This window comes from Saccostrea echinata, unplaced genomic scaffold (genome assembly GCF_033153115.1).
Source record: "Saccostrea echinata isolate AGI-Se365-2 ecotype Australia unplaced genomic scaffold, CSIRO_AGI_Sech_v1 ptg000022l, whole genome shotgun sequence".
NCBI lineage: Eukaryota > Metazoa > Mollusca > Bivalvia > Ostreida > Ostreidae > Saccostrea > Saccostrea echinata.
The window spans coordinates 5,497,931-5,512,224 of NW_026889771.1; the positions used below are offsets into that span (position 1 = coordinate 5,497,931).

The window sequence follows — 14,294 nt, forward strand, 5'->3', positions numbered from 1 at the left end:
TATAATCATGATTGTATTGTTTTTAATTGTACATGCCCCTTGAGGGCCCTTGATTGGTGAATAAACATCATCATATATAGACAGACGGCGGACAAAGTATGATCAGAATAAGCTTATATGTGAGCTTTCATCTTGAATGAGCTCTAATGAGAGGGGAGAGATGAACAAAGTCTCACTTGTGAACACTGTTGATTTTCTGGTTTGATTTACAGGGTGCAGTTAGTGAGTTTTTAGATAATGATAATAATGCCAGAAAATACCGAAAATGCATGCGCAGGTACCCATATCAGAGACTTCCAGGAATCGGTCAAGCCCCTCCCCCAACCCATCCCACCCCTGCAGACTCTGTTGTGATGCACTATTTGCGAGGTGCTGAAGCGGGCTTTTTTGTCAAACCAAAAGTCAGTTTCAAAATGACGCCTTTGGTGTATTGTGTGTTCTCTTTACACTTGTCTTAATAGGATTTAAAATTCAATCATGTCATAATGCAGCAGTTTTTGAAATATCTTATTTCTTTGTTTTTATATTTTATAAACTTAGATAAAATACATGGATTATGTAACACACATATAGAGCTAGATAGACTTTACTGTCGTCATAAATGAATTACATCTTGGCGTATCTTGATTCCAAACTATGGTACAGAAATTAAGACGATAAATATCAAACCGCAACTTTGTGAAGAAAAAAAAAACGAGATCAGAATGGTTACATCTAGATACAAAGTATACATGTAATAAGAAAGCGTGTAACTTACCAGCGTTTTTCTAATGCTTTCCAGCATTTTGCCGATTTTCTTGCAAAGTTGCTACGGCGTATTGTGACGTTTTAAGATCTCTGTGTAGTGACGTCACAGAGGTCATTGTAATGAATATTGGTTGTGACGTTAGCACTGTGTGTATAAAATGTGAGCCTAGAAAAATCCTCGGTGATTTTTATTTGGACTTTGTAAAAAAGGATGTTCCGATTAATTAAAGTAAACTTCATTTCAATAAGTAATTAATTTTGTTTTATTGACGATAAAATTTGATAACCGCACAAGGATAATGATATATGATTATTTTCGAGCAGCTTAATTCTATTTTCAATAAACTTGGTTGTCACTATATTAAATATAAAAATAGAAATCGGTATAATTTAATTTCGTTTGTATTCTAGCCTCTGATTGGTTAATATCCAAAAAGGAACACAAATTATTTCTGTATAATCTGGTTTGGTATGGGGACACACCCCCCTGACAACCAGCTGAATCATCTGTATCCTTTCCAGTCCTCGGGATTCATGGAAAATTCCAGATTTAATAAATGTACCTTTAACTTCAAACAACAATTCGATCTTACCACATGCAAACAAACAACATGGCTGCTAGGCCTATGTATCAGTTTTTACCTCCCCTCGCTTCCCATCACTTCCGTTACTACGGTTGTATTATTGAGCGGCAAATTTGAACTAATGAAAAGCAACGAAATTTTAAACCCCTAGTTATTTAATGATTTTAAAATTAAATTATAAGGAATGACTCTAATTCTTGGTCAAATTATTCGAGTATAACCTGGTTTGGGTCAGTTTACGCTGTTTTATAATCCGCTTCGCCAGGTTATACTCGAATAATTTGGCCAAGAATTAGAGTCATTCCTAAAGTAACTGAGTTGTACCAAATTTTGTTTATTGGTATGAGTTCCTTATAACTTTTAACTTTGTTTGTAAATGTACACAAACGTTAGCTTACTGAAGTTTTATTAAAATTGGTGCTAAAATTCAACCCTCTGTCCCCTTAATAGAGAGAGAGAGAGAGAGCTGGATCTTTTCCCTGTATACTAAGAGAAACTTTTTTTTCAGGTAAATTTAATTTTTTATAACTCTAAATCTTCGTAAATACAACTAAAGGTTATATTAGAGAAAACGAATTTTAATGGAACATATCTGGGGGAAAAAAACTCTCTTTTAAGCTATGTGCTTTTGTTTGTCTGTTAAGTGCCTATTGATAAAAATGTACAACTACCACTTGTCGCAAATTCCTCTTTCATGCGTGTCTGATTGGGAAAAATTCATAAACATTTATCCTCTTAGTCTTCAATGCTGGCACTACTCTCCGTAATATGAGTACAGATTCATAAAGTAGATGTTATATATGTACCATACTTAAGAAAAAACCTTACCGATCTGACAATAGCATAAAATGCGCTTGGACCGAGACATTTTATCACTTCAACTTTTGTTAAAACATTTGCTAGTACGTATAGTTCTCCCATATAGATACAAGATATAGAAAGCGTATAACATACCAGAGTGTTCCTGATGCTTTCCAGCATTTTGCCTGTATAAATTTGTTTTCTTGCAAACTTTTCCAAAGTTGCTAACGGTATGTACGGGGTAGATCAATTATGACGTTACACGATTTTTGTGTCTTGACGTCATAAAGGTTAAAATAATGATGTGACGTACAAGGTCTATGTACATGTAGTATTTAGCACAGATAAAACAGAAAATAGTTTTTTTTTTGCTCAAAGTTAAGGAGGGATTCTTGTATGGTTTCTGACTAAATGAAATAATCGAAGTATATTTGCTTAAGTGTTAATATATATCAAATAAATTTTCCAAACAAACTACAATCTTGTTAGCTTTTGAAAACTTCCAGTCTAAGTACAGAATTGAGCAAAAATTCAGTAAAAAGTGTTTTTTTTCCCTCTTAGTAAATGGTCAAAACTGTTTTGTTTTTGCATCATTTTTATCTTTATATGACTACTTTACCAAATGTGAAAATAAGAAAAATTTCAATATACGAAGCTTATAAAAAAACTAATATATTCTAAAAGTTTAAGGGAAATAGAGCAAATTCGGATTAGCGAATTTCTACTTTTGTTAAATTATTTATGCCAATTTGGATGTATCTTCTGATAGACCCTATATGGTAACATCTTTTTATGCAAGAAGAAAAACATTTAATCTTTTGAAATAAAAGTAGGCATCACATGATTGGCAACAGTAATTTTTTATTCTTAATGTCAAGGAAAAAGATGATGACCTTTACCTGACCTTGCTTCTAAATAAAACCGTTAAATTTAATCTAATTGATACCATCGCCTACTTATGATGTCTTCTTGAACCTATGAAAATTTCATGAATTTAAACACAAGAAATATGAGAAGAATCCCTCCTTAATAAATAATTTAATGATTTTCGAGCAACTTTAAATTTATTGATGATGATAATTTATTAAATACTGCAAGTTTTATTTACATTGACAGGTCTACATGGGTGGCTGGGGACTTACTGGAATAGCAACCTTCCTCCAATGAAAGAGAGAGAATTAAATAGCGAATTAATTCCTAGACTTTTTAAATATCATCATATTATGTTTTTCTTTTTCTAGAATATCAAATATCATAGTATACATCTTATACTTTGCAAAATGTTTGATTGGTTGGATATATCGGATATATCCAGTTTGACGTGGATAACCACATTCTTTATTTCGAACTGGTACAAATACTAAAGGCCCGTAGCAACGGTTTCAAAAGTTAGTTTAAACCATATTTTATTTTAAAAAAAAAAAAGCAGAAAATACAGATACAGATAAGTAGTACAGAAAAAAAATCAAAAAGGATTCGGAAACAAGTTTGAAAACTTATACTAATCCGTTTCCTTATTATTACGATTAAGATGACAGACCCTTATTAGATAGTTACATAACACGGTTTGAAGCTGCTTAAAAACTAATATTTGAAAATGACATACATGTTACGTTGGGGGAGGGGGGCAACTTCCCCAAAAACTCTGACGAGCAAAAAAAAAGAGCTAATTCAATTTTGAAATTTGCCAGTGCTCGATCTTTAAAACATCAAAAAGTGGGGGGGGGGGACAATCAGCATCTAAAGGAACATTTACTATAGCAAAATACTATGCTCAGAAAAAAAAGTTCCCAATATTTAGGAATACCGCATGAACACTCAATATGTGTCCCGAGAGATTGGTGTTCCTAGCATATTCATTTACGCTTTCTCAGTAAATGATGTCGTAGAAAATGTATGAGGTTATCTAGGTGCAGGTCGAAGGTTAAGAAGGTTAAGACTACAGTCTAACCAATCACAAATCCTTACATTCCAGTGGAGGAAGATGAGGACATGATCTTCAAGATTGATATACAGTATCAAATTAATAATGCAATTGATCGTAAAGAAAGCGACGATGATGACAAATAATATGGGTTTTCAATACTGATAATCTTGTGGACAGTGAAAACAGCTATTTCGTGTGCCACAATACTCTCTTACCTTGCTTTGTTTTATTTATGAGTTAGAAGTATTCTTTTCCCTCCTTGGTCAAATGTAACACTGTTAATTCAAACCTCAGTACTGTTAATTCAAACCTCAGTAACTGTTGTGTACGAGTATTTGCCTTGCAGTATTTATGTAATTTAGATACTTTGGAAGTGGAAATTTTCTTTCTCAATGTACTCAGGGCGTGTTGTCTGTTAGTATTAACTAAGTATTGTACATGTAACTCTATCTACGTTATTCAATTCATAATCTTATCAGTTTTATTTTTGGCTGAAATGGCACCCAGTGGTATTCAAATATGGAGAATCATTGATGTAGTATTAAGTTTCCTTGTTTATTTTTGTTATTTCTTCTTGTTATATATTCATTTTTACATGTACTTTGTGGGGGGCAACAATACATTCCCCACAATCGCTCGTTATAGCCCTCTTCAGGGTTGTGGTCAATCAATTTTTGTTATTATTTTCATATTCTTGCTATCATAGGGTTTATTCTTGAAAGCAAGAGTATTAAATATTAAAGATAAAAACAGGCAATATCATCTATTAGCAGTGGCCGTTGGCATGCGTTAGCAGTAAGCAGTGAACAGTAGGAAGAAAGCAGATGGCTGTCGTATATGGAATTCCATATTACCAAATGTTAAAAAAAACTTACAGAAACAAGTGCCTGTGCTCACAGGCACCTGACACACGAATGGTTTAATCCCCCCCCCCCCCCGCTTCTGAGAATTTTTATTACACGCAAAAACTTATCAAAAATACATAAATTCCTAGTCTATCACTCCTATATTTCGAAATCTGATATCATTTTCCGACTTTGTTAATAGTCTAGAGGGGTAGACCTCATTTACAGAATTACATGGGGAGCGTTTTCTTTAACGTTCTAGAAGACTTAAAATGTGATCGGGTTCGGAGTTCCTCTACAAGAGAGAAAGTAGGCAGCCGAAACATAAACAATAAAAAACATGAACAAAAAGAATTGCAATAAGCAGTTTGTGGTGGTTGGGAATCCTGATAAGGAAGATACCAGACCTTTTGTTTGGAGATGTTTAGATGAAATAGGTAATAGAGTCGAAAAACTTCGAGAAGATGCTGCAAAATTGGAAACAGAAAGAGAAGTTTTACTGTCAATGTTACAAGGAATTCAGGACAAAACTAGTCATAATATGCCGGAGGTAGAAGGTAGAGTACTTTCTAGTAAGATTCTGGTCGTATTAATTAACCTTTAAATGAATGAAAGTACATTTGATTTTTTTTCTTGGTGGGTTTATTTCATTATATGATAAACTGACACATTTGATCTAGAAAATTCTAAATGAAAAAAAATCGCATCTTAGTGATGATCAATATGTTGACTGATCAATTTGAAGTATTTTTGTTCTGCATAATTTGGAGAAAATACATTTTAAGGCTAGTAATGGTCACTAGTGGACTAGTGGTGATCGATGTGTTATAGCTAGGTTTAAAACTGCCCTCCTAAACAGAGAACTTATAGAACTCTATAGAACATAAGAGAACTCTAGCTGTATTCAGTAAATTCTAATTTAAATATTATGCATAATGCATAACCGAGTTGATGATAACTTAATATATATCATATTCTATTAGATAAATTGATAACAATGTTAGTTTGGTGATGTTGGATACAGAATTTGTTGATGTACTATAGTCAATTTAGAAAACGCTGATAAAATATTTTTAGGAGAAAAATGACTAATATAATTAAGAACTGTGAACTTAAAAGAGAATGCTCTCATGAGATTTTTTTTCCAACTCTAGTAGAAAAAGAAGATATTGAAGCCATGGCTGAGAGACTTGTTTGCCGATGTCTTACTGTGGAAATAGGTGTAATAACCCCAAGAACTGAAGAACAAGAGGCAGCATTAAACAAAGTGAACAAACTAATGCATGATATTGAACATCAATTTACTGTTGACATTGAAAAGTCACTCCCTAGAGCTATTTCTTACTTAAATGCTTGTCTCACAGAACCTATGGAGGGCCACATAGATCACAGGTTTCAAGGAATGGTTATTGAGTGTACTATAGATGATCAGAAAAAAATCAAGAGGAGACTTCAAAGTCTAGTTGAGATGTATAACAATTCAGAGGAATTGAATAAATGATAACTCGGGGCTTATTGTATATTGTTTAAACTTGTACTTCCTGCTGTTCTGAAATTAGCTCAATAGGTTACATGATAAAAAGTAGTAACTGTATTTTCTTACTTTAGTTTTCTTAAAGATTAAAAAGTATTATCTGTATAACTACTGTATATTCTTCCTTAGTTTGTTTACATATATCATGAATGCTGGTTTCTGTACATGTTAGTAGATTGATGTGGTAAAGCAGCTGTCTGGAGCTTCGTGTACTTTATAATAGAGAATTACATAACATTACTTTTAAAGTATTGTTATTACAGTTGTTCCCCTTTAATTGTAGACTCGTTGAACAATGCTTCATCATGTAATGTTACAGATTAATTTTTTTTATTGTTAATAATGCTTGAGTGCTTTTTATTCAAGTGTAAATTCCACATATTATACAGTTTGGTTTATGGTTGTTACACTTGTGTCCATTTTGAGCACATGTAGTAAATGATCTCCACAACACAGAGATAGGATACAGGATAATTTCATATGAAATTGTTTGTTTGGTTTTTTTTTTAAATCATCTTAAATATTCTTCATACTTATCATCTGTATATATTTACCTCATATTTCACCTTATTTGTTTGCTTAATTGCTAGTCCATGAAATTGTAACCAATGATTTTATTATACCTTGTACATGTAATAATTTGGGAAATAAAACTAACTCATGACAAAATCTTTAAACAATCTGATGTGTAGTAATTGCACTCTGGGTAATTTAGTATCATATGTATAAATTTTATGAAGATGTATTACATTGTTATTGTGTTTTCAAAGGCTGATCCACAAGTAAAAAAAATTAGCACAAAAATGAACCAAAAAAAAATTACCTAAAGCTTATATTGAAATTTTATATAATATTTAGGCATTTTCTCTGAATACATATGGTATTCAAAATTTAGTGAAAGCAGACTATTTCATGCTCTTGTGAACAATAGCTAACTTGTTACATTATCTCTATGTATGTTTCAAATTTGTTCTGGTGTTATCAATAAACACACAAGAGATTTGCATCAAAATATAAACCCAGCCAAAATAAGTACTCCTACAGGATTCTAAGGGTTTGTTGGTTAAAAGGAGAAAGAAATGAGCCATGGAGGGATATATGGTAGATGAATTATACTGTAAAAACTTGTGAGAAATATAATGCTTGATCTGACCAACATTAAGTCCTTAATGTTGGTCAGATCAAAGGTGGAGGTGATATAGAAAGTCTTTTGACATCTTCAGAAGCTTTCTGGGGCTTCAATTTTTTTGTTTGTTTTTTGCTCACCTCTACGAAGTCTAGGTGTGTTTATGCTATCCTTGGAGTTGGTGATGTGTTTTAGAAGTCCATTTCCAAGTAACTAGATACCTTAACTGAACCAAGCTTGCATAGATGATGTATCCAGCGATGCATATTATCAGACTTGCTTGAGATGCTGGATCTGACCTACATTTTCTAGATGAGTGTCCTGGTTAAAGTATGGAACAAGTCTGTTTAAATAAATAACCATAAGTCCTACCTGCACCAGACTTGTTTAGATGATACATCCAGGAATGCAGATTGATTATTTTAGATAAAAGGACTTGCAAGTTTTCTCTTGTGATTTTAGATCTTTGTTAACAGCTAAATTAGTAACAAATTACTGTCATCATTATATTCATGTAAGAGGATGTAGATGATTAAGGAAGACTGTAAGTGCTCAAGTTTTCTTACATTTGATTAGGAAACATGAAATATAATTATTTTACTCCGTGATCTCCTCTCTGTGATTTAGATTACATTGTAAACTTTCTCTTCATAAATGATTTCCTTTTTCTAAAGATTGAGAGTACAATATTTCCCTTTGAAAATGATTTTTTTTTTTTGAATTAGCTAGAACTTGACTGAACTCTTCTGAACAAAGTCTCTCTGTTGTCCATCAGTTTGTTAATTATCCTTGGAGTAAGCATATTCTAGTTTGTTCAAATGAAGAACCATGCGCACTTCCAAGGAGAGAATTTCATCAAAGAGAAGGTCCACAGTAAATCAGATTAGTAAAATTACCAGTAACATTCTGCAGAAATAATTATCCATGTAATACCCATAATATTGTGAAGCAACAACAGGAGACAATGTTTTACTTGGAAGCCTTTAGGACCTATCAAAAATATTTTTGAATTCAATATATTTTGTGTGACCATATTTTTGTAGGACAGCATTATTGCCTTTGTTGTCAGTGAAAAAATATAAAGAATGTATAATTTTGTCACATGCAGTATATTCATGCAAGCATTCACGTACATGTGTGTGAGTTCTTTATACCCAAGTATATAGGTGTCGGAAGCAAATTGAAAGTGGGGGGGGGGGGGCTAAACCCACGAATAAAGGTAAGCCCCAATTTTCAATGCCTATATTATGTCTATCTTTGCAAAAAAAGGGGGGGGGGCTAATCCCCCCCTATCCCCCAGGTTCCGACGCCTATGAAGTATACTTAGTGGAGTTAGTTAAGCAAGCCTCGTAATGATTAGGAACAAGGGTAAAGGTCGGACCATTCAGTAGTTGTTTTAGAATTGAAATTTAATTCTTTTGAAAGAGGGAATGGACTCTGGAAATTTAACAACAGCTTATTAACAGATGAAAATTTTATCACAAAGGTTAAAGAAACCATTAAAGAAGTTTGAAGAAAATATTTGCAGGATGAGGACAGTCAAGTTTTTCAATACACTGAAAATATTAATGATAGTTTGTTTCTTGACGTTCTTTTGATGGAAATCAGGGGGGTTACAATTTCTTATTCCTCTTGCAAAAAAAAGAGAAAGAGAAAAATTAGAAAATAGATTTGATGAAAGAATTAAAACATCTAGAAAATAATAATGATTTCAACATGAAATTGTTAGAACAGAAGAAGTTAGCTCTTGAAAATAAAAGAAAGGAAAAATTAGAAGGACATATTATAAGATCTAGAGCAAGATGGGTCGAGGAAGGAGAAAAACCTAAAAAATGCTTTTGTAATCTTGGAACACGAAATTTTTTAAATAAAATTATAAAAAAGGGTTGAATCATGGAATTCCATATACGACAGCCAACTGCTTACTGCCAGTTGCTCACTGCTTACTGTCAACTGTACACTGTAAACTGCTTACTGCCAACTGCCACATATATTTGAACGAATTTTCATATTTATATAGATATTTATGTGAATTTTCCATAAAATATGACTAAGTGATATGATATTATTGATATGTCTTTAATTTGGTAAAACATATGTTTTTCACTATAGAAGTCAACGGAAAACGGACATTTATTTTCAACCCCCCCCCCTTTTCGTGAAACGACAATTCCTTTTTACAGGCATTATGAATTGTTATTTCTCAAATTCATACCAAAGGTTGCCCCCCCCCCCCCCCCACTGAAATTGCTTCCTTGGTTAAGATCAACTGTTTTACATTTAGTAAAATGCCTTGTACTATGATTTTTAAATTAGTATTTCTGATATAAATGCATATACCAACAAATATTATCGAAGTTCCTATTAAAAGTTTGCCCCCCCCCCCCCATTTTTCTGACGGATATACATGTACTTACCATTAATCTCTCCCTCGTCAAAAAAAAACAACAACAACAAAACGATTGAATTATTTGCCTGCCAGGAAATTTGGAAATTATATGTTTTGTATATTAGAGGAAATACTCTTTCTTCCTATTAATTCCTTCCTCGCCTCACCGTTTAAAAATTCCTGAATCCGCCAATGTTTGTTATTATTGTAATCTATCATAGGGTTTATTCAATTAACCATGCGTATTAAAGATATTGAAGAAAACCAAACAAGCAGTAACACCTATGAGCAGTGACAGTTGGCAGTAAGCAGTTGGCTGTCGTTTATGGATTTCCATATTGAACTGAATGAAAATAATATCATATATGATCAATCTGAAATATTGAATCAAGTCAAAAAGTTCTATCAAGGTCTATATTCAAATACAGACTCTGAACTGATTGATATTGATTTAGAAGAAATTATTACTTCAACTGAAATTCCAAAATTAGATAAAAATACCACTATTGGTTTAGAAAAGAATATCGAAGAAAGTGAAGTATTACAAGTTTTAAAAAATATGAAAAATGATAAATCTCCTGGAAGTGACGGTTTCACAACAGAATTCTTTAAATTCTTTTGGCGTGATCTTAAAGTTTACATTATGCAGCAATAAATTGTATATTATCTAAAAAAAAAAAAAAAAAAAAAAAAAAAAAAAAGAACTTCCTGTTTCACAAATACTAGGGATAATTTCATGTATATCCAAAGGGGATAAATCAAGAGAATTTCTCTACTAAATGTATGAGGCGCCGTTTTGGTATTTATTGCCATATATTTACATTTCCAATGTCTTTGTCCTAGATAAAATTACAAATTGTAAAAATATTTTATTTCTACATAAATCTACTGGTTCATCGATAGGCGCGGTTAAAAAAAATCACGTGCGGGGCGGGACAAATAGAGACAGAAGCGGGGTTATTAGCACGGGAATTTGCAGAATCAGGAGCATGTAAATATAAGGAATAACTGTCAGATTTTTTGGATTCATGACGATGATCAATCGATTGGCTTGCGTGATAATTTTATGCATAAACGCCTTCGGCGTTCATGCAAATTATCACGCAAGCCACTCGATTGATCACATCATGAATCCAAAAATAAGACAGTTATTCCTTAATTAGCGATATCTCTTATTCGAATAGGTGATATCAATTTTTGGCAGTAAATACCAAAACGGCGCCTCATATAAATGTGCTTTATAAACTCATATCAGGATGCCTAAGTTACAGAATAAAGTCTACTCTGGATCTTTTGATTTAAGACACTCAAACTGGATATATATTGGTGAGAACACCAGATTTATATATGATTTAATGGCATATACAGAAGCTTAAAATCTGCAAGGATTGTTAGTTTTAACAGACTTTGAAAAAAGCTTTTGATTCAATTTCATGTCCTTTATTTATAAAGTACTGAAATATTTTGGTTTTGTAAATAATATTATACCGTAATTAATTGGATAAAAAAATTTTAATACAAATTTTAAGGCATCAGTTTTGCAATGTGGATTTTTATCTGAACAATTTGATATTCAAAGGGGTTGTAGACAAGGGGATCCTGTTCCTCCAAACCTGTTTCTTCTTTGTGCTGAAATTCTAGATATCCTAATAAAACAAAATAATGATATAAAGGGCATTGTTGTAAATGATAAAGAACATAAGATTTCTCAATATGCTGATGACACGTCGCTGGCTCTTGATGGCTCACCAAAATCATTATTTGCTGCTCTTGAAACCATTGACTTTTACTCTAGATTATCTGGATTAAAAATAAACAGTTCTTAGACAAAAAATGTATGGATAGGCTCCAAAAAATTTTCTAATGAGGTGTTTCATCATTCTATATGGAAACTTGATTGGGGATGCATAACCTTTAATCTACCTGAAATAAATTTTTCTGTTGAACTTGATAAAATAAATGAAATTAATTATGGTAGTATAATACCCAAAATTAAAGCATTAATACAACACTGGGAACGGAGAATGCTAACTCCCACTGGTCGTGTTACAGTTGTTAAAACTATTCTTATTCCCAAATTAAATCAACTTCCTATTTATATATTTTTTTATGTTTTATATCATTGCCAACACCAAAACCAGAAGTAATTGCTTCTCTTTGTCAAGATGTTTTTGAGTTCATTTGGAAATCAAAGCGTGATAAAATTAATAGAGTTACTGTTACAGTAACTCAAGATTATCTATCAGGGGGGCTTAAAAGCGTCAATATTAACAAATTTATAATGGCCCTGAAATGTTCTTGGATTAAAAGATTGTCAAATAATGGTTATAATAAACCATGGATGGACTTATTCATTGCTGTAAATGGCAATGACATTTTAAATAAGTTATTCGACTTTGGGGATGATTTTATTTCCAAAATTTTAAGGGAATTAAAAAACAATAAATTCTGGCAAGATGTTTTTACTTCTTGGCTTGAAGTTATAAAAACCCTGAACGATTCACTTTCATATAATATTCAAAAATGTATAGCTATTACGAATTTCCACATAGAAAAATTTGAAAAAGAGTGGGCCTTGTGGAAGAACATATTTCAATAAGTTTAAAATTGTTACATTGTTTGCTATCATACTTAGAATTTTAAAATTGTGTCTTAAAATCAACTTAAGAGTAGTAAATATGTACATGTATTTCAAGTAAAGTTGTGGTTATATATATGTACTATAGATCTTTTTCGACCATTTGCCATTATTATTATCATATAAAGAATGATTTTGTATGTAAGAGAGTAAGTGTCTGTGAGTGAAAGTGATTAAAATGTAAAAAAAAAAAAAAAAAAAAAAGAGCTCATAAATTGTCTCATTTGCATACTTGTAATGATATTGGGCATGTAAACAAGATGCCCATGGGCCACATCGCTCACCTGAGCACATTGGCTAGGCAAAAGCACAAATCAGTTCAGTATTGAAAAGATTACCCGAGGGGGGGGGGGGGTTACTTGAGAAGATTTAAAAAAAAATTCCCATATATTCCTTTGTAAAAATTTGATCCCCCATTGTGGTTCCTCTCTATCCCAGGGGTCATCATACGAACTTGAATCTACACTACCTGAGAATGCTTCCATATCAATATGACTAAACATAGCTTTCCTGTACTTGAGAAGAAATATTTTTTCTATATGTTCTTATGTAAAACTTTCGATCCCCCAATGGGCCCCACCCAACCCCTGGGGGTCATCATTTGAACAAAATTTTATCTACACTACCTGAGGATGCTTCCATATCAAAATGACTAATCATGGTTTGCAGTTCTTCAGAAGAAGATATTTTCCTATATATTTCTATTTAAGACTTTGTGGCCCCATCCTACCCACGGGGGTCATGATTTGAACAAAATAGAATCTACACTACCTGAGGATGCTTCCACATAAATATGATCAATCAGGGCTTTGCTGTTCCTGAGAATAAGATTTTTAAAATTTTTCCTATACATTTCTTTGTAAAACTTTGATCCTCCATTGCGGCCCCATCCTACCCCCGGGGGTCATGATCTGAATAAATTTGAATCTACCCTACCTGAGGATGCTTCCATATAAATATGAACAATCTGGGCTTTGCTGTTCCTGAGAAGAAGATTTTTCATATATATTTCTATGTAAAACTTTGATCCTCCATTGTGGCCCCATCCTACCCACGGGGGTCATGATTTGAACAAAATAGAATCTACACTACCTGAGGATGCTTCCATATAAATATGACTCATCATGGCTTTGCTGTTCTTGAGAAGAAGATTTTTAAAGATTTTTCCTATATATTTCTATGTAAATTTGATCCTCCATTGTGGCCCAGCCCTACCCCCGGGGGTCATGATTTGAACAAACTTGAATGTACACTACCTGAAGATGCTTCCACATGAGTTTCATCTTTCCTAGCCCTATGGTTCTTGAGAAGAAGATTTTTAAATGATGCATTTATTTTTTCACTAATTCTTAATTATCTCCCCTTGAAAGAGGGCGTGGCCCTTGATTTGAACAAACTTGAATCCCCTTTACCCAAGGATACTTTGTGGCAAGTTTGGTTGAAATTGGCCCAGTGGTTCTGGAGAAGAAGATGAAAATGTGAAAAGTTTACAACAACGACGACGCCAACGACAATGACGACGACGACAGACAACGGACAAATTTTGATCAGAAAAGCTCACTTGAGCCTTTGGCTCAGGTGAGCTAATAAAAAAAAAGCATATGATTTTTTAGAAAAAGTCAAAGGTTGTAAATTTGTTGAAAATGTTGACACATTACATTCAATAGAAAAGGTTGCTTGAGTTATGGCTTAGATCAGGTAAA

General features: G+C 32.7%; 2 protein-coding genes across 2 annotated transcripts in view; one reads left to right on the forward strand and one right to left on the reverse strand.

Annotated features, from left to right (window-relative positions):
* Window positions 1–14,294, reverse strand: part of LOC133190280 (translation initiation factor eIF-2B subunit beta-like) — a 234,850-nt gene that overhangs the window by 138,517 nt on the left and 82,039 nt on the right. The gene's annotated exons all lie outside the window — the stretch shown is intronic.
* Window positions 5,207–7,195, forward strand: LOC133190817 (BAG family molecular chaperone regulator 2-like). Its single transcript, XM_061326502.1, has 2 exons — window positions 5,207–5,461; window positions 6,059–7,195. The coding sequence occupies exons 1-2, from the start codon at window positions 5,245–5,247 to the stop codon at window positions 6,403–6,405; spliced, it is 564 nt and encodes a 187-aa protein (XP_061182486.1). The 5' UTR covers window positions 5,207–5,244; the 3' UTR covers window positions 6,406–7,195.

What these genes read in the sequence shown, in the direction of transcription:
- LOC133190817 (XM_061326502.1), top strand. Translation starts at nt 5,245, where the DNA reads ATGAACAAAAAGAATTGCAATAAGCAGTTTGTGGTGGTTGGGAATCCT. An exon ending in TAATATGCCGGAGGTAGAAG is followed by an intron (nt 5,462 to 6,058) that starts GTAGAGTACTTT and finishes TTCCAACTCTAG; the next exon opens with TAGAAAAAGAAGATATTGAA.